General features: G+C 39.9%; 1 protein-coding gene across 3 annotated transcripts in view; it reads left to right on the top strand.

The window, feature by feature from the left end:
- Nucleotides 1–26,646, top strand: part of CDH7 (cadherin 7) — a 137,741-nt gene that overhangs the window by 9,921 nt on the left and 101,174 nt on the right. Inside the window, exon 2 of one of the 3 annotated variants that reach the window (XM_065935117.1) lies at nucleotides 3,771–4,176. The exons of 1 other annotated variant lie outside the window; for it this stretch is intronic. In XM_065935117.1, coding sequence (XP_065791189.1) covers nucleotides 3,967–4,176 — 210 coding nt within the window. In that variant the 5' untranslated portion in view covers nucleotides 3,771–3,966. The remainder of the gene's footprint in view (nucleotides 1–3,770; nucleotides 4,177–26,646) is intronic. One more of the 3 variants, XM_065935118.1, reaches the window with a different exon arrangement.

Genomic DNA, 26,646 nt, shown 5'->3' with positions numbered 1-26,646 from the left:
TTAGGAAGCATCACTACAAACAAAGCTAGTGGAGGTGATGGAATTCCAGTTGAGCTATTTCAAATCCTAAAAGATGATGCTGTGAAAGTACTTTACTCAATAGGCCAGCAAATTTGGAAAACTCAACAGTGGCCAGTTTTCATTCAAATCCCAAAGAAAGGTCAGTTTTCATTCCATTCCCAAAGAAAGGCAATGCCAAAGAATGCTCAAACTACCGCACAGTTGCACTCATCTCACAGGCTAGTAATGCTCAAAATTCTTCAAGCCAGGCTTCAATAATATGTGAACCATGAACTTCCAGATGTTCAAGCTGGATTTTGAAAAGGGAGAGGAACCAGAGATCAAATTGCCAACATCTGCTGGATCATCGAAAAAGCAAGAGAGTTCCAGAAAAACATCTACTTCTGCTTTATTGACTATGTCAAAGTCTTTGACTCTGTGGATCACAACAAACTGGAAAATTCCTCGAGATATGGAAATGCCAGACCAGCTGACCTGCCTCTTGAGAAATCTGTATGTAGGTCAGGAAGCAACAGTTAGAACTGGACATGAAGCAACAGACTGTTTCCAGATGGGGAAAGGAGTACATCAAGGCTGTATATTGTCACCCTGCTTATTTAACTTATATGCAGAGTACATCATGAGAAACACTAGGCTGGATGAAGCACAAGCTGGAGTCAAGATTGCTGGGAGACATATAAATAACCTCAGATATGCAGATGACACCACTCTTATGGCAGAAAGTGTAGAACTAAAGAGCCTCTTGATGAAAGTGAAAGAGGAGAGTGAAAAGTTGACTTTAAGCTCACCATTCAGAAAACTAAGATCATGGCATCTGGTCCCATCAATTCATGGGAAATAGATGGGGAAACAGTGGAAACAATGACAGGCTTTATTTTTTTGGGCTCCAAAATTATTGAAGATGGTGACTGTAGCCATGAAATTAAAAGATGCTTGCTCCTTGGAAGAAAAGCTATGACCAACCTAGACAGCATATTAAAAAGCAGAGACATTACTTTGCCAACAAAGGTCCATCTAGTCAAGGCTATGGTTTTTCCAGTAGTCATGTATGGATATGAGAGTTGGACTATAAATATAAAGAAAGCTGAGCACTGAAGAATTGATGCTTTTGAACTGCGGTGTTGGAGAAGACTCTTGAGAGTCCCTTGGACTCCAGAGAGAGCCAACCAGTCCATCCTAAATGAAATCAGTCCTGAATATTCATTGCAGGACTGATGCTGAAGCTGAAACTCCCAATACTTTGGCCATCTGATGTGAAGAATTAACTCATTTGAAAAGACCTGGATGCTGGGAAAGATTGAAGGTGGGAGGAGAAGTGGCTGACAGAAAATCAGATGGTTGGACGGTATCACCAATTCACTGGACATGAGCCTGAGTAAGCTCTGAGAGTTGGTGATGGACAGGGAGGCCTGGCGTGCTGCAGTCCATGGGGTGGCAAAGAGTCGGACAGGACTGAGCGACTGAACTGAACTGAAATTGACATCATTTGGTAATATTGCATTTTAAAATATTTGGTCTTAGGGACCAAAGTATTTCTGCTGTAGTTTTTACGAGCAGTTTCCTTCTTTCTTGAGGAATGAGAGCCATGAATCTTGACATGTTCTTTGGCCAAAGGGTTCCCATGCTGGACTCAGTCTGGTCACCACAACCCTAGGTCACCCCTCCCCCATCCCCAGGAACCTGGTTTGTGAAGGAGGTCCCGTTGCTTCTTACTAAAGGCCACTCACCAGGAGTGCCTGGCCCCAATTCCCGATCGGCATATACAAATCCCTACACCAGCACACCATTTCCTTGTTTAAGTGTTTACCTGTCTTCTTTTAACTGCAGGTAACTTGTCTCTCAGGTGGGTTAGCTCAGACCAGGGTACAGAGAACTTCCACCCTAGGTGAGGGTCATTCATCCAACAGAATATCAGTAAATCGCCCTAAGTTCCTTTTTGCTTGTAATTCTAAGTGTAGAACAACTTGCTTTTCTAGAGTGATTTTCAAATGAACCAAATTCATTTTTCATCATCAGATGGGAGATCTGGATTCTGGGAGATGGTATTCAGTGCACAGACTGCAGTGAATATGCTCCAGTAATAGTTTATCATTCATGGAGGTTCTCAGAACATAGCAGTTAGCTGGATGTGGAGCTATTCTGGAATGTCCTAAATTTCAAAACTTTATCGCAGTATCTTTAATAGGAATATGTTCATTTGAATAGAGCTTTAAGTCTATGCATCCTGTTTCTTCCAGTTGTGTGGACCATTTTAACATGTTTAATACAGTTCACCTTCCTTCTACTATATATGGCATGTTCTGTAAGCAATTTGACTGTCAGAAATCATCTGATGATTAGCAGACATTTCTCTTACAGGAGAGAAGGGAGAAAGATGGAAAAGTTGGCCCAGAGAGTATTTTCTGCTTTGATAATGAGATATCTTGTGGCTTTATGTTGTTAAGACTATTTCTCCTCTCAAAAATTGAAAGCAAATCTTATTTGCCTTAATTATCCTATTGTTGATTTATTTATAGGTAGCCAAATGAATTTATAACCCAAAGTGTAGCAGTGATTTAAGTGAGCACTTGGTCATAAATTCTCATTCCTCTGTCTTTTGAGGTGTGTTGGCAAGTTGGCATTGTAAACTGATTATCTCTTGCATAATCAGAATTTAGTAGCTGAAATAACTAGACCTTAGGATGCAAGATTTTCGCTGCTGCTAAGACACACCTCTTAGGTGTGCGGAACCGAGAATCAGGCTCACATATAGTCGAATTTGCTCACCCCTCTGATGATCAGTATAATTCAATCCTGTCATTGTTGACAGAGAAAGGCCCTACTATGCACAAGCCATGCTGCAAGGGGTTCAGCAAATATTTATAAAGCGACAAATACCTTCAGTGCAGTAGAGTAACCAAACAGGCTCCACAGCAGACATGACAATAAGTTTGAAGGGTAGAAATTGGAAACCACTGAGCTTTTCAGCTGATCACAATCAAATCAGAACACATCAAAACAGCTGGTGTTCGGTGGCTTAGAATCAATCAACCGGTTTTGAAGCATCTCATACTTCTTTCTCTTTACAGTTTCACAGGAGAGATTTAAACTAGCATATGTCCTTTCCATTTGGTTAAATCCCTGCTTTGAGCTGCTTGGCTTTCATATTCTAATACCAACAAATGAAACTGTGATAGAAAAGGACAAAAAAAAAAATGCCTAGCATTAAAAAGATTTTTTTTTTTAACCGATGGGTTTCTCCATTTGTATTAAATAAGCCATATGCTCCCAATGAGAATGCCCTAGAAGAACCAGGAAAACTTTAAGGTTGCATTAGGGAATCAGGATATTTCTGCATCAGCAGTATCTATGTCATTTGTGAATACGGCCACAGCTTTTGCAGTTTTCTATTTTAAGTTTATCATCATATTTTAATGATAATGCAAATAATGATATCTTGGACGATCAAGAGTGAGTGAGTACCAACAAAGACCTGCTGTAGAGCACGAGGTTCTCTGCTCAGTGTTACGTGACCAGCCTGGGTGGGAGAGGAGTTTGGGGGAGAATGGATATATGCATGTGTCTGGCTGAGTCCCTTCACTGATCGTCTGAAACTGCCACAACCCTGTTAATTGGCCGTACTCCAATGCACAATGTTTTTGGTGTTAAAAACAAAGTAAAAAAAAAAAAAAAATGAGTTAGTAAGTGCAAGTTAAAAGTTATTTCTGTGTTTCGGTTTCTGACACCAGCTCTTCTCTTTGTTCTGGTAGGTACCTATTACACCATTCTTGGGCGAAGGTTATTCAGCACTTGTGACCTCTCCCCTTCGAACTCTCTACAAATTATTGTCTCTGCACTCCCAGCTGACACCCTGCCGGAGGCAAGAGCTACTAAGCCAGCTGGAACTGTGCCTTCTCTCTTGTCAAGGTTTTTTTCTTACACAGGAAAAAGAAAGAAAAAAAAAAGATGAAGTTGGGCAAAGTGGAGTTCTGCCATTTCCTGCAGCTGATCGCGCTTTTCCTGTGTTTTTCGGGGATGAGTCAAGCGGAGCTCTCAAGGTCCGGATCAAAGCCCTATTTCCAATCAGGGAGGTCACGCACGAAGCGCAGCTGGGTGTGGAATCAGTTCTTCGTGCTGGAGGAGTACATGGGTTCAGACCCCCTCTATGTAGGAAAGGTAGGGTATTTGGCTTTTCCAAGTCACAAACAATTCTTGTGAATCTCTGGTTGAATGGAGAGCGGCTCATTTTTCTTTGGAGATGAGAAACGCAGAGCTGTCATGAGGTTTCTGGCGTTGGTTAGCCAGTCTGGCACAGTCATCCAGCTGTTACTCATCCCGTGAAGCCATAGTTTAGGGAGTGATGTTTTATTCCAAGGTCCAGGCGAGACTTGTACTCACGTCTCATTTACCACGATGGTGGCCTGGTAGTAAAGCTGTCATTTCCAAAATTAGAGCAGGACTGCTCACTCAACAGTGGTCCCCAATGTTTTTGGTGCTTGGAACTGGTTTCATGAAAGACAGTGTTTCCTTCCAACAAGGATGGGGGACATGGTTTGGGGATGATTCAAGGGCATTACACTTATTGTCTGCTCAATTTCTCATCTAATGCTGCCACTGATGGACAGGATGTGTTGGTCCATGGTCCAGAGGCCTGGGACCCCTGCACTAATAAATGAAGACTGGTGGGTTCTATGAGCCAATATATTTTTGAGATTCTTTCTGGGAGTTAATGAGGCTAATCATGCTCATACTAACTTGAGACTTATTATCCTGTTTGGATACTTGCAGTTGAAAATGGCAAAAGTAATTATGGAGACGGCTGTTTCTAAATCATGAGTGGTTCAAATCTACATTTCTAAGTGGTGGTCTTGTTTTAATGGACTATTAAAATTTCCTTTTTAAAATTAACATTTTGGTTAAAAATGAACGTGAACAGAGGTCCACGAGAAGTGATGTTAAATGAATGGTGGGCAGTTTGGGGTGTATTTATTTGGCGGCCAAGTGGCGATTCTTTACCACTGCTGCTTTCTGTCTGCATGTTTGTGTAGCGGTTTCCATTCGAGCACTTTCTGAGTTGAAGGGTGCACTTCAGGGTACGTGGCCTTTCCCCGACCATCCTGGTACCATGCTCCCGGTTCCTAGTTTGATGCAGGTTTGACTGTGTTCGTGTCTGTGAAGATGTCCTGAGATTTTCAACTTGGTGCTGAGCCTTGGTGAAGGGTTTCTATAAGTAGAATGTATTTGTAAGACATCTATACATCTGCATGTCTGCTCTTCAGTTTTATGCATCTATTCCTGGTAAAGTGAAGCCCAGCATACTGATGAATTTACCCCTGAGTGGATTTTCAACTGTGAATGATTGAAGGAGAATCTTTGGTATTTGTTTCATGGTTCATTGTTTCATTTGAATAGACCTTGAGTAAGAGTGAAAAATCTGTTTTTGTTGGTAGGTGTCTACATAAGTCAAGGTGATCTTTATTATATATATCTTCTTATTTTTCTTTAAATGCCTCTATATTGTACAAATACTGATACTGTGTTGTAACAAAGGAATTCAGATACGTTAAAGATTTCTAGGGCCGTGGGTTAGGAAATTTTCTAGCGTATCATAGCATGTTTCTGTCCTGATGAAGGATGTGCACGCATGTGAGCTAAGTTGCTTTAGGCATGTCCGACTCTTTGCGACCCCATGGACTGTAGCCCACCAGGCTCCTCTGTCCATGGGATTCTTTAGGGAAGAATCCTGGAGCAGGTTGCTGTGGCTTCCTCCAGGGGAATCATCCCAACTCAGAGATCAAACCCATGTCTCTTATGTCTCCTGCATTGGTAGGTGGGTTCTTTATCACTAGCGCCACCTGGGAAGCCCAAGAAAGGATGTACACAAATTATTGTGTGTTGTGTGTGCACATATGTATATTTTCAGAGCCAGTCTGCTTTTATCAATAGCACCATCATTTATACTTACTATGTACTAAATCTTTCCATCGCTCTTATTTTCTTGTAAATCAAGTGAGAGCATTAACCATATGCAATGTTAGTGACCTAAAATTTAGCCCATAATTTCATTCATTTTTAATGATGAGAAATTCATCAAATTTAGTTGAATGGATAGGTCTATAATAATTCATCTATTTCATAAAGGACCAGTGAAAAGTGAAAGTGTTAGTATCTCAGTCATGTCCGACTGTTGGTGACCCCATGGACTATAGCTCGAGTGGCTCCTCTGTCCATGGAATTCTCCAGGCAAGAATACTGGGGTGGGTAGCCATGCCCTTCTCCAGGTGTTTTTCCCAACCCAGGGATCAAACCAGGTCTCCTGCATTGCAGGCAGATTGTTTACTGTCTGAGCTACCAGGGAAGCCCAAAGGATCAGTGGTTATTAGTTATTATTATTATAGTAGTTATTACTACTATCAGTAGTTATCAGTAATGAAAGTGAAAGTCACTCAGTTGTGTCCGACTCTTTGCAACCCCATGGACTCTATAGTCCACGGACTTCTCCAGGCCAGAATACTGGAGTGGGTAGCCTTTCCCTTCTCCAGGGGATCCTCCCAACCCAGGGATCGAAGCCAGGTCTTTAACATGGCAGGTGGATTCTTTACCAGCTGAGCCACAAGGGAAACACAGTAGAAATCACAGTTTTGCACAAATGTAAAATTTTCTAAACATAACTAAAATATGCCACTAATTTGGTTTTGAATGGAGTTGCTTGAGTGAGATTGACATTTGGAAATCAAGATAATTTAAAATTTTAAAAAACCTTATGTTTTAATTTTCATAACCTTCACCATAACAGTTCAGACTGTTGGCTGATGGCCAACAAGATCAGCTAAATTAGTCTACAGTCTACTATCAAGGTAATCTGCATTAAGTCAATTTCAAGGGATGAATGCATGTCTCTAGGTTAACTTAAGTTCCAAATACATGCAAAAGTCCTGGGTAGTGCCGGTGCTGTTTTTCTATTAATAAGAGAAATTGTGTGGTTCCTTGATTAGGTAGGAAATATTCTGTGTTTTCCTTTCAGTTAATTAGAGACAATCGTCTAGCAGACTTGATGTGGCAGGAAACAAGTTTGTGCTCGTCTCTTGAAGGCTGTGTATTGGGAGTTCAACAGTGCTCTTCACAGTAAGATGTTCAGGATGGAAACAGCTTTTAAAAAACACTTAACTGATTAAAATACAGAAAAAGGGCAATAAAGTAATTTGAGATGGAGAGAGAATTTATAGAGAGGAGAGACAAATGAATGTGAATACTCAGTAGACTTTCTGTATGAGATGATAAAATGAGTTGTTTTAGGTTAGTATCCTGAATGGGCAGAGTTAAAGGGAAATTTTGACCTCAGGACAATTTTTATCCCTTGGATGCATACAGTAGATATATATATATATATATATACATATATATGTATATATTCTTTTTATTTCTACCTTGAGGGAGGCTATGACCAGTTTTCAAAGACAGTATAGAAAGTTCTAGGTTAATATGCAGAAAAATAGATAGGCAGATAATGGATTTCACAAATGCATATTTAACATATGCTGGTTAGATGGCTACACTCTGAATCTTCCTGAGAAAATTGAGCTGTTTAGGTAATTTGGAAAATGTAAATGTTGACCTTGATAAACTTGATAGTTTAATCACAAAATGAATATGTATTGTATGCATCAAATTGACTTCGGTCTGATTGCTGACTCGGGCATTTCCTATTAGTTCTATGACTTAGGTAAAGTTGCCTAATATTACTAAATTACAGTTTCCTCATCTTTAAAGTAGGAATAATGATATCTGTAAATCAAGGGGTTTTTTTTTGTTTGTTTGTTTTTACTGAGAAATAATGAGATAAAATATTTGGAATATAAATTGATCTAGACATCACATTTATCTATTTTACTACATACTAATTATAAATGAACCAGGTTGTGGATAATCTATTGTGTTATGTGTCCAGTGTTATAGTTGTGATCCTTCAGATGAAAGTAGACATTATTTTATGTCTTAAATAGTATTTAAACTTATTGCAATTAATTATAGGGTTGGTCCATATTGGATGTGCTTGGCGATACATGTCTTGTATAGGATAAGACTATGACATACACATGTGGGTAAATGATTCAGTCCTTAAACACATGGACTTCAAATGTCAGATCATGTCTAACATTTTTTTACCTTCAAAGTTGAAGACGATGTTAATGGCCGATGGCCAACAAGATCAGCTAAATTAGTCTACAGTTAAATAAAATTTGATCTTTAAGGTAGAATAGTGAAGTCACTTAATGGCCATCATGTTTTATTTTAGCTGATTTCCTGATTTTGATAACTCAAGATGAAAATAGAACAGTCTGTTGAAAGGGACCAGGAGTTCTTCCAGAATCCTCTGTAAGAGGCCTCCAGGACACACTTCTGGACTGGGTTAGAATCTGACCTTTATCATGAGCATCTCATCGTTTTCTTGTGATTCAAATTGACAAACCGCTGAGTCTTAGGTAAGGAGTCATTACTCTGATGGAGCTCTTTTTGTAAGTTCAAGTGTAATTGATGTATCTGTGCTCTGTTGTGTCTGACTCTTTGCCATCCCCATGGAATGTAGCCTGCCAGGCTCCTTTGCCCATGGAATTTTCCAGGCTAGGATACTGAAGTGGGTTGCCATTTCCTTCTCCAGGGATATCTTCCTGACCCAGGGATTGTCCCCGTGTCTCCTGCATTGGGAGATGGGTTCTTTACCATTGGCATCACCTTGAAGTCCCATAGTTGACATACTACATTGTATTATTTTCAGGTATACTGTATAATGATTCCCTCTTTGTATAAATTGAGAAATGATGACCACATATGCCTAGTTGGCATCCATTGCTCTACATAGTTAGAAATTCTTTTTGTGTGTGTTGAGAACTTTCAAAATCCACTCTCTGCACAACTTTCAAATGTGCAGTACAGTATTATTAACCGGTCGCTGTGCTGTATGGAGCTTCGTTTTAAAGCATAGTAAGTAGTGCACCTTCCCTTCAGAGGAGTATTTTATTGCCTGTGCAGCAGGGCACATGGATCTTAGTTCTCCTACTGGGGATGGAACCTGCGCCCCCTTTACTGGAAGTGCAGAGTCTTAACCACTAGACCTCCAGGGAGGTCCCCAAGAGTATTTCTTAATTACAGCTGTGTCTGTTTTCTTGTCCTGTCTTGGGAAGGATGAAGGTAGAGATGCCCTTCTTTTCTCTTCTTCCTGTGAATTTAACATCACCTTGCCCTGGCTCTTTGAAGTGCATGGGAAGTAGCTGTGTCCAGCCACCTGATCGCATCACACTGCAGTTTTCTAGCCCCGTCTTTTCCTCACCTCAGCATTTCTCACTTACTATCCCCTAACCATCTGACAAAAAAAATTTGTCTACAAAACCACTGAGCCTGAGTCTGGTATTAAGTGTTTTCCGTCTCCGCTCAGGGTAATGGGCTGCCAGGCCTTGGCTCTGCTCCGGGCCATCATTTTCACTGAAATGTGTGTTTTGTGCTTCTTCCACAGTCTGCTTCTCGAGCTGTTAACATCACTCTTACCTTTTCTGCTACTCCCCTTTCGTCCCCCCCCATTCAGGGAGAATTTATGCCTCTTATCCTAGTCAGAGTCAAAGACATAGGAATGCAGCCTGGGATTCACCCTGCTCTCAATTTCACCTGGCTTGAAAGTGTTGCTGAGCATCTTTGATGCATTTAATTACACCTCACAGCCATCTCTCACTGAGAGATTTCTCTGTCTCCTGATCCCTGAAGCTCTGCTCACTGTTCCAGAAAAGAAACTTTCCTCTTGAAGAGAGATTGTGTTAAGAGAATTGGGTTACAAATCAGATTCCTTCATGGGGGTAAGTTTATACAAGATACACAAAAAGAAAATAATCTCAAATATTAAGAACTTAGGGAAGAACATATATGTTCACTTGGGTGTTTCCATAACACCTTATTGAAAAACCCAAATGAACTTTTTGGCTAACCCAGTATATCATGGTAAAAATTACATTTTGTAGATTTCAGAGGGAAAACAGCAAAGCGTCCTCTAAATATGTAGATTACCTGAAATTGGCTCCCATCCTAAAAGAAAACAAATAGTTTGTTCTGTGTATGCATAGGAAACCCATTTTCATAACAGTTTTATAACCAGGGTGAATTGTGAAGACCCTGGCTTTTATCTTCTTGTTACTTCACTGGTAGAAATGTGGAACTCCTGGTGGCTTCAAAAGAAATTTGGACATGGATAAGCTCTGTGGGATGCAAATAAGTTCAGACTCTTAGAAATATTTTTTGGCAGTTATTTTTAGCTCTTATAAAACTCTGGAATGACTATAAAGTAGTAAATGTGTTTTCTCCACATAAAATCAACAACCCGAAGTCTTTGTGTGTTCTTTCAAAACCATAATGAAAATAATATATATCAGATTTTGCTACTAAAATGCAGAAACATACTATTAATTCAGTTTAATATGGCCTATTTTCTCTTCCAAGTTATCTTAGTTTAGAAATGAAGGTTGTAATTAGCTACCAAATACTTTACAGGTGAGACTCCACAGCCAGAAGTTGGAGGATGAGGACTTGCAGTTATAAACCTAATTATAGTCAAACTTGGGCTTCCCAGATTGTTCAGTGGTAGAGAATCCACCTGCTGATGCAGACGGTGCAGGAGGCGCAGGTTCGATCCTTACATCGAGACTATCTTCTGGAGGACGAAATGGCAACCCACTCCAGTATTCTTGCCTGGAGAATTCCATGGACAGAGGAGCCTGGTGGAGTATAGTCCATGGGGTCACAAAGAGTTGGACACAACTGAGTGACTGAGTATACACACATATTCAAACTAGAGATAGTCTAGATTGGCTCTAAATTTTCTGATTGTGTTGATCAAGATCATTTAAAATGCCGTCTTCTCTAATGTGTGTCTTTGCACACACTTGTCACCCATTTGGTGAGAGTAGGAGCAGAAGTTATGAAAGACTAAATTCAGTCTATAATAGTTGGCTTTTAATATTTATGTTGAATTTCTAAATGGAAAGACCAGATTCCAGCTAAAAGGATGACACTGGGCTTTCCTATAGAAAAGTGTAATTGACCAGCTGTATATGCCATGCTCACTGATACACAGCCAGTGTCTGTGACTCACCAAGATAAATGATAGAATTAGGTAAGCACAGGGCAGGCGCTGAGGCTTTGCTGGTTTAAGCATATATGGATGAGTGCTAGCGTGGGAGGAATTTCATCCTAATCGTTTCATCTGATTTATATTGATTATCTGTCATAGTGATCGTGATCACTGGAGACAAACAATAGTTTGTAGAACTATGCTTAACATCTTTGGCATGCTGGGCAGCCTTGCCTGTGTTTTCTTTCTTCCGTTTCCTTCTCTTCTTCAAATACATGTTAAGTACCTGCTCTATGTTAGGTACTGTGTTAGATAAAAGAGTTAAAGTAAAGCCTCTCCATCCTAACATTGTTTGGTTGATAAACCAACCAGGTAACAGGTGGAGATGGAAAGGAGCCAGTTCCACGCTGATCTGTAGCTGCAGAGGTGGATAACCAGAGGCACAAATTCATGGATCCGTGAACAAAGGCTTGCACGAGGATACCTGGAAACACTCTGTGATTTCACGATTCAGTCTCCAAATCAGAGGCGAGAAAAAAGGAATTATCTCCCTAGAGAGTAGGACAGAATCTTCTAAAACTATATTGGGGGAAGCTTTATATAGTGAAATGATAAGTAAGCAGAAACCCTGGGTTATACTGTCAAGTTCCTCATTATCGTGGGCTCTAAAATGCATAAATTTCAGTCTTCACATCTGTAAAATAGAGATCAACTAGGTAAAAATTTGAAACCATCTTGAAGTCATTTCAGACTTACACATAGGTTGCAAAGTATCATTTCAGGACCCAGCTTCTCCAAATGATAGTATCATACATGACTAATGGCTACACTTATTGGGCTTCCTAGATGGCTCAGCAAGTAAAGAATCTGCCAGTCGTGCAGGAGACACAGGAATTGTGGGTTTGATTCCTGGGTTGGGAAGGTTCCCTGGAGAGGGGAATGGCTCCACACTCCAGTATTCTTGCCTGGATAATTCCATGGACAGAGGAGCTTGGCAGGCTACAGTTCATGGGGTTGTAAAGAGTTAGACACAACTGGGTCCCTGAGCTTGTACACATGCAGTGACTATGCCTATTATTTAAACTATGAAGTTAACATGGGTGTAGTACACTTTACTTATCAACAGGTCACTTTCAGAATTTTCCAGTTGTTACAGTCAAGTGACTCTTCTGGTAGAAACCAGTCCTGGATCGTATCTTGCATTTGTCTTGTCTCTTTAGTCTGCTGTCCTTGACTAGTGATTTGGTAGTCTGTCACAGTCGGGGTTAGTTTCATGTTTCTTCCTAATGTAGACGTGTCAGGAGATGTAGTTTGGGCTGGAATGCCACAGAAATGGTACGGTGCCTGCTCACTGCTTCTTCTCAGGAGACACGGGCTGCTAATAGGGCTCATTCTTACAGATGTTGACTTTGATCACGTCGTCAAGGTGGTCCCTGCCATGTTCTTCTACTGAGAAAAATCTGAAAGTTTTGAAATCCTGAAGGAGGTAAAGAATTATCTAAGTTGCCATTATGGATTAGAATAAATATTACTGGTGATTTGAGGGATATGCATTGAATGGCTCATTAAGGTCCATTGTCCATTTTTAGGATGGGGTTGCGGGTTTATCTGAAACGTGGATGAAATTTAAATCTAAAATGCTGTCAGATAATAGCCATACTTTTATGTAGTAATTGATCTTGTTTCTCAAAAGCACATCAATTTAGGATGTCTCAGAGAAATTGATTTTGGTTTTTTTTTTTCTTACGAAGCACGTAAGACTACTCTCTGTTGTCTAGGATTCCAAGAAGATGTCTACTAATCTGTATTTAAATAAGAACTTTCTTCCTCATTGCTTACAAAATATAAAGAACTGTTTTATACTGTAGAGTGTGCCACAAAGTATTTAACCCTCATCATTATAAATAAAACATTGCTTTGGAAGATAATAGGTATAGTTGGCTAAGGTAAAAGAGAATGCAATTGAATGTTTTACATTTTAATATATTCATAAGAGAGCTGAAGTCTAAACAATGAATTGTATTCTGTTTAATGTTGGAAAAGATTTAGTAATGATTTCTGCTAATAATTCTTTATAGAGCCAATAACATTTCTGATTCATAGTCAGTACTGATTAAATCTTCAGAAAGGCCTTGAACTCACAAGGAGTTCAAGGAAGGAGGGGTTCTTATATTGGAGATGAGGTAATAGATGCATTTGGAAGTGCAATAAGTAGAGTAAGGGAGCAATCATTAGAGATAAAATTCAGTAGTGTTAGAGGGCCAGTCTGGAAAGTAAACTTCTGGGAATACATTGTTTTACTTCTATGAAAATAATTTTGTTTTCCTTCAAAGTATCAGATTTAGTTGCAATACTATCAAGGTCTTTTGACATGTTTTGCAAACTTTTTCCTTTAAAAATGCATATATTCAACAGAGAATAGATATATTTATGTGAACTCTCAAGTTATTAATATTAAATGCTATTTCCTAAATTTCACTAAATCTTGAAACTGAACATTGAATAACATGGCATGATAATTAACAGAGACATTAAAATGGAATTTAGCTGGGACACAGAAATATTAGAAATGAACCCTGGAACAGAAATTTCCAGTATAGAGTATAGAAAAATAGTGAACTGTTGAGAGTTTAGAAAGAAAAAATTTTGGACTTTTATTCAATTAAAAATAAACTCATCTATAAAAAATGCTAGTTTTTGGTATATGAAGTACACAATATACTCAAGGAGTTTTAACTGATAAAAGTGCAGTTTCAAACAAGTGGGGAGACCATTAGCTCATCCCTGAAGGGGTTATAAAGACATTAGGAATGTTTGTAGCTGATTGGCTGTACCCTGCTGTCCTCCATTGAGCTGGTGGGAAAAGATGGAGCAAGTAGGGTCAAGCATCAGCTTAGCCTACTCTTGGACATCATGGCTTGTTGCTGTTCAGCCTCTCAGTCGTGTCCAACTCTTTGCGAACCCATGAACTGCAGCACGTCTGTCTTCCCTGTCCTTGGCTATCTCCCAGAGTTTGCTCACGTTCATGTGCCTGGAGTTGATGATGTCATCCAACAATCTCACTGTTCTGCCGCCCCCTTCTCCTCCTGCCCTCGAGTTACCGTCATTAGGTTTTTCCCCAATGAATCAACTCTTTGCCTGAGGTGTCCAAAATATTGGAACTTCAGCTTCAGCATCAGTCCTTCCATGGCTTAACATTCAACATAAGAGAAGGTCTGAACTCATTCCTGCAAATAACAGTTAGGGAAAAGGAACTGGCCAGGAAAATACTTGTGTTGGCCTCAACCAATCTTAATTCTTGTCATACCAAAAGCCTGAGGATTTTCATCTCTCTTGTCACCACACAAATAATATAGTGACCTAGAGATGTGGACTCTTACACAACCTGGGGAAACAGACTCTTGGAGGGCACAAACAAAACCTTGTGAGCACCAGGACCCAGGAGAAAGGAGCAGTGACCCCACAGTAGACTGACTCAGGCTTACTTGTGAGTGTCCAGGAGTCTACGGAGGAGGTATGGTTTGGAGGTGGCCTGTTGCTGGATCGGGCCACTGAGTGCGGCATTGCATGCATGGGAACTTTTGAAGGAGGTCGCCATTATCTTCATTACCTCCACCATTGTTTAGTCTCAGGTCAAACAACAGGGAGGGAACATAGCCCCACCTATCAACAGAAATTTGGATTAAAGATTTACTGAACCCCGCCCATCAGAACAGGACCCTCCCCCCCCCCCCCCCCCACACACACACACAGTCTCTCCCATCAGGAAGCTTCCATAAGCTTCTTATTCCTTAAAGGGCAGACAGAATGGAAACCACAGTCACAGAAAACTAATCAAGCAGATCACATGGACCACAGCCTTGTCTAACTCAATGAAACTTTGAGCCATGCCACGTAGGGCTACCCAACATGGACGGATGGGTCATGGTGAAGAGTTCTGACAAAACGTGGTCCACTGGAGAACAGAATGGCAAACCATGGCAAACCACTTCAGTATTCTTGCCTTGAGAACCCCATGAACAGTATGAAAAGGCCAAAAAAGATAGGACACTGAAAGATGAACTCCCCAGGTTGGTAGGTGCGTGAAATGCTACTGGAGGAAAGTGAAGAAACACCTCCAGAAAAGAATGAAGAGGCAGAGTCAAAGCAAAACAACGCCCAGGTGTGGATGTGGCTGGTGATGGAAGTAAATCCGATGCTGTAAAGAGCAATATTACATAGGAACCTGGAATGTTAGGTCCATGAATGAAGGTTAATGAGACGTGGTCAAACAGGAATGGCAAGAGTGAACGTTGACATTTTAGAAATCAGTGAACTAAAATAGACTGGAATGGGCAAATTTAATTCAGATGACCATTGTGCCTACTATTGTGGGCAAGAATCCTTAGAAGAAATGGAGTAGCCATCATAGTTAAACAAAAAGTCTGAAATGCAGTACTTGGATGCAATCTCAAAAATGACAAAATGATCTCTGTTTGTTTCCAAGGCAAACCATTCAATATCATAGTAATCCAATGGGTAATCTATGCCCAACCAGTAATGCTGGAGAAGCTGAAATCGAACAGTTCTATGAAGACCTACAAGACCTTCTAGAAATAACACCCCAAAAAGATGTCATTTTCATCATAGGGGACTGGACTGCAAAAGTAGGAAGTCAAGAAATACTTGGGGTAACAGGCAAATTTGGCCTTGGAGTACAAAATGAAGCAAGGCAAAGGCTAGCAGAGATTTGCCAAGAGAACACACTGGTCATAGCAAACACCCTCTTCCAACAACACAAGAGAAGACTCTACACATGGACATCACAAGATGGTCAGTATCAAAATCAGATTGTTTATATTCTTTGCAGCCAGAGATGGAGAAGCTCTATACAATCAGCAATAACAAGACTGGGAGCTGACTGTGGCTCAGATCATGAACTCCTTATTGCCAAATTCAGACTTAAATTGAAGAAAGTAGGGACAACCACTAGACTATTCAGGTATGACCTAAATCAAATTCCTTATGATTTTATAGTGGAAATGAGAAATAGATTCAAGGGATTAGATCTGATAGACAGTGCCTGATGAACTATGGACGGAGGTTCGTGACATTGTACAGAAGGCAGTGATCAAGATCATCCCTAAGAAAAACAAATGCAAAAGGCAAAATGGTTGTCTGAGGAGGCCTTACAAATAGCCGTGAAAAGAGGAGAAGCAAAAAGCAAAGAAGAAAAGGAAAGACATTCCCATTTGAATGCAGAGTTCCAAAGATTAGTAAGGAGAGATAAGAAAGCCTTCCTCAGTGACCATTGCAAAGAAATAGAGGAAAACAATAGGATGGGAAAGACTAGAGATCTCTTCAAGAAAATTAGAGATACCAAGGGAACATTTCATGCAAAGATGGGCACAATAAAGGACAGAAATGGTATGGACCTAACAGAAGCAGAGATATTAAGAAGAGAAGGGAAGAATACACAGGAGAACTATACAAAAAAGATTTTTATGATGCAGATTACCACGATGGTGTGATCACCGACCTAGAGCCAGACATCCTGGAATGTGAAGTCAAGTGGGCCTTTGGAAGCATCACTATGAACAAAGCTAATGAAAGTGATGGAATTCCAGTTGAGCTATTTCAAATCCTTAAAGATGATGCTGTGAAAGTGCTACACTCAATATGCCAGCAACTATGGCAAAGTCAGCAGTGGCCACAGAACTGGAAAAGTTAAGTTTTCATTCTAATCCCAAAGAAGGTCAATACCAAAGAATGTTCAAACTACCTCACAATTGCACTTATCTCTCATGCCAGCAAAGTAATGCTCAAAATTCTTCTAGCTAGGCTTCAATAGTATGTGAACTGTGAACTTCCATATGTTCAAGTTGGATTTAGAAAAGGCAGTGGAACCAGAGATCAAATTGTCAACATGCATTGGATCATTGAAAAAGCAAGAGAGTTTCAGAAAAACATCTAATTCTGCTTTATTGATTACACCAAAGTCTTTGCATGGATCACAACAAACTGTGGCAAATTCTGAAAGAGATGGGAATACCAGACCACCTGACCTGCCTCTTGAGAAGCCTGTATGCAGATGAAGAAGCAGCAGTTAGAACCCAACATAGAACAAAAGTCGGGTTCAAACTGGGAAAAGAGTACATCAAGGCTGTATATTGTCTCCCTGCTTCTTTAACTTTTATGTGGAGTACATCATGAGAAATGCCGGGATGGATGAAGCACAAGCTGGAATCAAGATTGCTGGGAGAAATATCAATAACCTCAGCTATGCAGATGACACTATCCTTGTGGCAGAAATCGAAGAAATAGCCTCTTGATGAAAGTGAAAGAGGAGAGTGAAAAAGCTGACTTAAAACTCAACATTCAGAAAAGTAAGATCATGGTACATGGTCTCATCACTCCATGGCAAATAGATGGAGAAACAATGGAAACAGTGACAGACTTTATTTTGGGGCTCCAAAATCACTGCAGATGGTGACTGCGGCCATGAAATGAATATATGCTTGCTCCTTGGAAGAAAAGCTATGACCAACCTAGACAGCATATTGAAAAGCAGAGAAATTATTTTGCTGACAAAGGCCCGCCTAGTCAAAGCTGTGGTTTTTCCAGTAGTCATGTTTGGATGTGAGATTTGGACTGTAAAGAAAGCTGAGCACCAAAGAGTTTATGCTTTTGAACTGCGGTGTTGGAGAAGATTCTTGAGAGTCCCTTGGACTACAGGGAGATCAAATCATTCAATCCTGAAGGAACTCAGTCATCAATATTCATTGGAAGGACTGATGCTGAAGCTGAAGCTCCAAATTTTGGCCACCTGATGCGAAGAACTGACTCATTTGAAAAGACCCTGAAGCTGGGAAAGATTGAAGACAGAAGGAGAAGGGGAAACAAAGGATGAATTGTTGGATGGCATCATTGACTCGATGGACATGAGTTTGAGCAAGCTTCAGGGGTTGGTGATGAAAAGGGAGGCCTGGCGTACTCCAGTCCATGGGGTCACAAATAGTTGGACACAACTGAGTGAGTGAACTGAAGAGATGATGGGGAAAAATCCAAGAGAGTATAAGGAGGCCCTCTTCATTTCTAGTTCAGCTCGAATTCTGTCTGCTGTAAGATAAATGGAGAAGAGTAATTTCTCAAGATGGGGCTATGTCACAGGAATGGTAATTACCATAACCAAAATGATTAACATCATTCCAGCAAGTTTTGTGTGTAAACAGTGCACAATTATCTGATAAGAATGCTTCCCTTAGGATATTTACTTATCTTCTTAGTTAAAATGCTGACATGTTTTAAGGTATTTAACTGAAAACACACAATCAGGATTTGGACAACACATACATAATGCTCAACAGATGCGAGTTTGAAAGATTTGTGATGATCACTGGTGGAATTAGTCAAACCAGGCTTAAATTAGATTTTTCTGATTTGTGAGTCTTTTAAGGGTCCACATTGGAGCAGAAACTTCATGCAGTGTAAAAGATTACACTTTCGGTTCTCTGAAGTGAAGAAATGAAAGAATCGGCATTTTCTTTTTGATAACATATCTGAGAAACTCAGGTTTGTATTTCATATACTTTCCCCTTGCCACAGTTTATGTAATTTTCTCAGTTGAATCCTAACTGCTGAATTTAGATGGCTAATTGATTTTGCTTATTCTGTAGAAGCAGATAATAGTGAGCTCAAGTCATTGGGATTCAGTGTATGATAATTATGTCTAAGAAAAGTGAAGATGAGATGGTTGGATGGCATCACCCACTAAATGGACATGAGTTTGAGCAAACCCAGGAGATAGTGAGGGACAGAGAAGCCTGGGATTCTGCAGTTCATGGGGTTGCAAAGCGTCAGACAGGGCTTAGCGATTGAACCACAAAGAAAAGTGAAGTTGCCAATAGTTAAAGATGATGAACCATCAGTAGTTAAAGAAAGAGATGAGAAATAATTGGATGACTGTAGAACATTGAGAGAGCTTATTTGTAATACTGAAATCACACAGGCACTGCATGAAGAAACACAAAGCCTTGTCTAAAATGAAAGTAACTTGAATTGTGGAGTAGATACACAACCTTGGAAAATTGCTTTTTACAGAGATTCATGTCAAATGATGGGATAGTATTGTGAAGCTTGACATTGAAAGTAAAAATATGAGCCTTATTACAAAGGGTAGGGGTCTTGTTGGTTAATCATTGTAGCACCTGCAAATAGACTTCTGGCTGAGACACAACAGCTGTGTTCATGAATTTGGGAGAGTGGTTGTGGAGTGTAATGATCTGAAACAGGGCTGTTTTTTTCCATTGATTAGATCATTTGTTGGAAATGTGAGTACAATTGATGATGGAAAAAACATACAAATGAGTAAGGAGTAAGGGTTAGTATCAGACGAAGAAGTGCGTTTTATTTCAGATCCAATTAAGATTTCACAGTGGGACTTATGATTAAAAACGAAAGGGACTGATGTTCACATGATTAATGTCACATTACGTGTGTGTGTGTGTGTGTGTGTGTATTTTTTTCTTTTCAGTGCTACTCTCTTCACACTATCTATGGCTTCTGACTTGTGTCTAAGTTCGATTTCTCTGTAAACTCTGGGCACACTGATCAAGCTAGGTTTTCACAGCACTCTTATTTTTAACCTTATATCCAAAGTTAAAGAATGTATAGGAGAAATAGAAACTTAAGTGGGGGAAGGAGTTTAAGCAGCTCCAGAGACTTCAACAGCCATGCAGTAGCTCTTTTTATTAGTTTTTCAAGCAATGGCTGTGGAGCCCTATACCAAGGTCACAGGATAAAAATCTCTGAAAGTGACCAAGCTCCATAGCAACTGTGGTCCTGGGCAGGATTAAACCTCAATAATTTACAACTGATCCAGTCAGTTCAAAAGAGAAAAATCAAGATTTTTTGTTTCCCTTACTATGAATTTTGTCATAACACAAGATATGATTGCATTACCCACTGGGTGGGCCAAAAAGTTTGTTTGGGTTTCCATAGGTATGATGTTAAGGAAAAACACAATTGAACCTTTTGGCCATCCCAATGTTATTTTTGTTGTTGTTAGCATTATTATCTCTTGAAGAAAATAGGAAAAAAAATTAGGGTTTGGACTAATAGATGTGATCAATAAAGTAACTAGTGAATATGCTAAAAGGAAGCTGTAGTAAAACTGCATGTTAACTAGGAAAGCCAAAATCAATTTCTCCAAATACTGTTTTCCTTGGGTAAAAGTGATAAATGAGGGGCCTGTTCTCTCTCCAGCAGACTCTGAAAGCTTCCTGCACATGCCGCTGGTATTTGCTTTCTCTTACTTGTCCCTTCAGGCTCTCAGCATTCTGCTTTCATTTTAAAAGTTAAAGTAGGTTTTTTCTTAGATATTTTGTTTGTATTCTAACAGATTGTTTACTGACAATGTCATTCTAAACTTTGCATAAATACTGTCTATATAACTATAGAGTATCACACACTGTTCCAATAAGTTCAGGGGCACGTTTAGGGCAGGGTTAAGAAATCTGATTACTCTGGCCTAAGCAGGTCTCCAGACTGAGCACCTGTTGCATCTGTAACCCATTGCCCAGCTGTGTGGCCTGGATGTGGCATTTTCCACATGTTTCTGACTCTGGAGCATCCAAGTGTGCATGATTTCCTCAGGGCTGTATTGGGAGAGTCTAAAGCTACTGCCGTTTCTCAGAGTTATTCAAGGATACAGGCCAGTCCTCTGGAAAGACATGGGGCCCAGGAGATAGACCTGCATTTGAATGATAGTTTCCCCATCCTGATGACCCAGAATCAAAGACTTGACCTTCCCTAGAACTCCTGTGATGGCCACAACCCTGTTTTGAAGTCTGCCATAAACTCAGCTGAAGCAAAAAGATGAAAAGGAATGGAGGAAGGAGGTAGGTTATTTTGGGCTTTCTCAAATGTTAAGTGCCAAAAAGAACAGGAAGATTTCAGTTGGCTGCCTAGTAAGAAACATGTAGAGAATAAAAGGGAATGGGGATAGAGCTGCCATATGACCCAGCCATCCCACTGGTGGGCATACACACTGAGGAAACCAGAATTGAAAGAGACATACGTACCCCAACGCTCATTGCAGTACTATTTACAATAGCTAGGTCGTGGAAGCAACCTAGATGTTCCATAAGGAAGTCGTGGAACATACATGCAATGGGATATTACTCAGCCATAAAAAGGAGCATATTTCAGTCTGTTCTAATGAGGTGGATGAAACTGGAGCCTATTATACAGTGAAGTAGTCAGAAAGAGACATTACTGTATATTAATGCATATACATATGGAATGTAGAAAGATGGTAATGAGGATCCAACATGCAGTGGGGCAAAGGAGACACAGATGGAAAGAACAGACTTTTGAACTCAATGGGAGAAGATGAGATTGGGATGATTTGATAGACTAGCATTGAAACATGTGTATTACCATATATAAAACAGATGACCACTGCAAGTTCGATGCATGAAGCAGGGAACCCAAAGTCAGTGTTCTGGGACAACCCAGAGGGATAGGGTGGGGATGGAGGTGGGAGGGGGGTTCAGGATGGGGGCACAGATGTATCCCTGTGACTGATTCATGTAGATGTATGGCAAAATCCATCACAATATTGTAAAGTAATAATCCTCCACTTAAATTTAAAAGAAAGGAAATAGGGATTAGATCCCATAATTAAGGGCTTTAGAAAAGGAAGTGTTTTGTTTTGTATTGTATCCCTAGGAAATTGGAAATTATGCAACAGTTTTCATGCTTAGGGTATATTACCTAATACAAATGGTAGTGAATTGGTGCATTATGGCAGTGCATCTGGAGGAAGTTTAGCCTAGTTAGTTGTTAAATCCTAACAGATTCATAAATCAAGGAGATGCAAACGTGAACCTCACCATCACTGCTTGGGAATTACATCATCCCTCAGCGTCTGCAGGGGATTGGTCCTAGAATCTCCCCTCCTCCATCCCGAGGATCCCAAATCTGAGGGTGCTCAAGTCCCCTACATGAAATGGCCTATTACAGTTGGCCCTCCTCCTCTCTGGGTTTCGAAGCTGGCTGAATCCCTGGGGATGTGAGAGCTGTGGATTCAGAGGGTCACGTACACAGCTGCTATCAACTTAACTCTGAAAAGTGAGTTTAATAATGTGTGTGCTTAGCTGCTCAGTCGTGTCCCACTCTATGTGACCCCATGGATGGTAGCCCACCAGGCTCCTCTGTCCACGGATTCTCCAGGCAAGTATACCGGGGTGGGTTGCTATTTCCTCCTTCAGGGGATCTTCCTGACCCAGGGATTGAACCCATGTCTCCTGTGTTTCCTGCATTGCAGGAGTATTCTTTACCTGCTGAACCATTGGGGTTTATTAATAGGTCTTATGTAACACAGTTGTTGGACTGAAGATAATCTATGTCGTGTACTTCATCTTTGCTACATAGGAAGCACTCCTGGAGGGTTAGCTGTTAATAGTGATCCACATTTTTACTTTCTAGTCCGTTACTTTGTAGTCCATTTCTGTGATTGACCTGCGTCAGGTGTCATGGTTTCAAAGCAACCTGTAGTCTAAGGAGTAATTCAAGCGAGTTCCCTCATGTTGGCCCACTTTGTGACCACAGACAAGTCCTTCAAGTGTCCTTTTCTTCTGTGCTCCCTGTCACGAATGGATGCTTGTTGCCAGATCTCCACTGAGTTGGGGTCAGGACCTCCAACAGATAATATCTGTTAAAATGCTTTGTAATGTGTTAAATGCTAAACACTAAATAACAGTTATTTTTGATGGGAAAAGCAGTTGTGAGTTACATTTATAAAATATTAGAAACAACTCACAACACATATATTCATTTTCGGTCATTACTGATGAATACTTGGACAGTCTCTTTTGATCATTATTGATGAGTCATACTTGATATATATCCTAAAAACACTTCCAGGATTTGGTTGCTGTTTAAATTTTACATATTCAGAATCAAATCAGATTTAAATTGCTTAGGACAGCTTTTCAAACTGCAGATTTGAAGAAAGGGCAGGACGCACACACACACACACACAATTGTTTTATTCTCAAATCCTTTCCACAACTAGAAAGCTAATGACATCTTTGAGAATTTCCCAGGAGGCAAGAGATTCCAGTGCTATTAGGATTTTACTGAAGAAAAGTAATGCTTAATGGAACTAGATAAAGCTTGTTAATCTCTCAGTTAATTTCCTTTTTTTTTTTTTTTTAAATGATTATGCCTTTAGTCTGAAGTTTGGCTCAAGCCTCTCGCTAAGGTTTACCCAACCTACTACACTCCATTAAGTTCTGAATTCAGAAATGCAGTTTGAGTAATTTGATTTTGTTCCAAATACTAGTAGCATTTTATCACCTCTGACTTATGTGTTGAGAATTAATCCTGTTTGCCTAACATTTTTGGAATAGTGAAATTCTGATATTTTGAGGGAGGAGAGGGGATTGAACGTCTTGATATAATTTGATATTTGGGGAAACAGGTATTTTTGGTATGTGTGTGTCATTGGAAAGATAAACAAGGAGAAACTATCTGGCATTTCTGACGGTCTTAAACACCGATGGAGGGACACAGAGGGTACATGTTGGTAAGTATTGCTAGTCTTCTAGGAATTGCCACTGGAGAGGAATCACTTCAGGTAGGCAGGTGTTCATGTAGTATAATTAAAGTCCGAGGGAAAAAGAGGACCAGAGGTTATTTTCCTTCGTTTAAAAAAATAAATAAAAGGCAGGATACTGAAATCATCCAAAGGATATGTGGTGCAGAGGAAGCGGGGCTTCTTAACATGCAGTTTCACAACATAAAGCTGAAGAAATGCTTCTGTCACTAAGCATATGAAAATAATCAGATCAGTTGACTATATCCAAATGAAGGCCACCTGAGTTTAAGGGCAGCCTATACATATGAACGTGAAACCCCTCAAGATGTCTAGATAAAATGAATGTTAAACTCACCCAGAAGCTCATAGAAGGCTTATTATAAAGTCTCTATGGTGAGGCTTGTCTTTAGGTGAAAAGGAAAAAAAAAACAACTGTCCAGTTTGGAGCAAATCAATCCATCCAAATAGAAGTACCTAGTGGAGTGGAGAGAATACATATTCTGGCTTCACAAACTTCACTATAGTTTGATCCTGTAACTTAGGAGTAATCTTTTGCCTTTAGCCCCTGTGTTATATGATGTGAGAATGCTGATAAGAATTCATACCCACAGACCACCAAAGTATAACTAAATAATTCAACCTAGAAATGTGTATAAAATATGGCACATAAGTATACCATATTCTTATGTTAAAAAACAAGTATACATAAGGATATTACGAGTATTGCCTTATTGGTGGTGTAACCATGTCGCACAGAGAATCTAAATTCTCTCATAGTTTCTGCTTTTGATCATATCTCAATGGAAGGTGTCTCAGTCATTAATGATTTTAGTCACTTAGTGATTTTAGTGTGTATGTTTCTGGGAGTCAGTGATTTTTCCTTTGTATTTACTTCATGCTGATCTACAGCAAAATGCTGTAGATACTTAAGTGTCTACCATTATTATTTTTTTATCAAGAGCTGGTTCCATGCTGATTCAAAAACTTATCACCCTGAACTCAGAACATGATGGGTTAAGTTACAAGACCCAAACAGGAAAAATGACAGAGAAATTGGTGCATTTTTATTCCCAGCAATACGTGCCATCCTTGATGTTTTTCTGTCATCAGAACTTGCATGAGTGAGAACGAGCCACCGGTTTAAATTCTGTGCCCTGTGCATCTCACCCTTATGGAGGCTCTTCCTCTCAGGGAAACACAAGGTCAAGGTTAGCACTTGCCTCAACCGAGAGTGCATTTGTCTTTAGATTTATATCCTCAATAGTCTTGCTTCTGGGCTCCCCTGATAGCTCAGCTGCTAAAGAATCCACCTGCAATGCAGGAGATTCCGGTTCAATTCCTGGGTCAGGAAGATCCCCTGGAGAAGGGATAGGCTACCACTCCAATATTCTGGCCTGGAGAATTCCATGGACTCTACAGAGTCAGACACGACTGCACAAAGAGTCAGACACGACTGCACAGTTTTCACGTTCACGTTCAGTCTTGCTTCTAGTCTTGGCTTTTTGGCTGATAAACCAATGAGATTTTCCTTCCCTGACCCTGATCTCTGACCCTGATCCAGCTGTATTGGGTTGGCCAAACAGTTCTTTCAGGTTTTTCATAAGCTCTTACAGAAAAAACCTGAAACAAACTTCTTGGCCAATGCAAGTTATGGTTCTCCATCTGAGTCACACATAGTCCTCACCAGTGCCTTTTGGAAGTCAGTGGAGCTAGAAATGGAGATAGAATGGGAGGAATTGACAGTCTCTTTAGTGTTTTAGAGGAACATCTGGCACACTTGAGTTTAATTCTGTCTTAGGGTGACGTCATTGTCATTTTCTCAGAGAATCGGTTCTGAATACTCACGTTGGTGGTGCTCAGAACCCTTTGCTTAGATTGGCCCTGTTCAGCCTTTCATTTGGTTAGCTATTTCAGATGTACCAAATTTTATGACAACCACAGTTAGTAGATAATAAAAAGTCATTGAGAAAAGAAAAACTGATTTACATAAGAAATCAGGTGAACATTTACATTTTTCTCTAAAATATCATGAATGTAATCTGACTGTACATATACATTTCATGCAAATACATGCAAATATACATAATATAACTATACGCATTTTATATACTTGAACGTGGATTCTTGGTACAAATTTAGAGCTATTTCACTTAAGAAAAAATAATTTTGTGTTTACAAGTCGATCTTGTAGATGTTTTAGAAGGCTGTATTATCAGAAGGGAATGCAAAACGGCGTATGTGGGATTCAGGTCCTTTTCATTTTCGCTCTTCCCTGTTCCTTTCCTCCCTCCCTCTCTCCCTTACTATTCCTCCACCACATTTCAGTACCCCTCTGCCACTTACAAGAGAGAGGTACTATCATAAATTGGGCAAACAACCTTGGTACCTAAGGACCTAGTGGTTGATTTCTGCTCGTAGGTACACGTGAAATATAAGGATGACAGAAGTGTTAAAATGGAGCAAAAATCTTCCCTTGATGCGTGGCTATGTATGGGTAGTTGATTTTCAGTACTTATTGTAGTTATGTTCTGCAAAGTTGCCATGAACTCTGAATGAGCAAATACTGAACCACTGATCATGGGATAACACACAGAGTTAGGTTCTTCTGAGCCTATGTCATTTCCATCAGGTGGTCAGCATATAGCCTTGTTTTGTATGTGTTTCTGTTTAAAGACACCTTATTTTATATATAATAAATAACTTCTTTGTGATATATATGGATATATATGTATATCCATATATATATAGCTGATCATTAACATTGAACTCACGAACAGCAGCTCTAATAGGAGTTAGCTTGACACATATATTTTTCCCCCTAAAGCACATCACAGCCCTCTTGTCCCTACAAACACTAGCTAGCACTTAAGCATGGCACTTGGGGACCACTTTAAATAGCAAAAACACCAATAGAAAGTGCAAACATACACACAAAAACGTGACACTAAAG

This window comes from Muntiacus reevesi, chromosome 4 (assembly GCF_963930625.1).
Source record: "Muntiacus reevesi chromosome 4, mMunRee1.1, whole genome shotgun sequence".
Classification (NCBI taxonomy): Eukaryota; Metazoa; Chordata; class Mammalia; order Artiodactyla; family Cervidae; genus Muntiacus; species Muntiacus reevesi.
The sequence above is the reverse complement of the archived record's forward strand: the minus strand, read 5'-3'. Positions and strand labels throughout refer to the sequence as shown.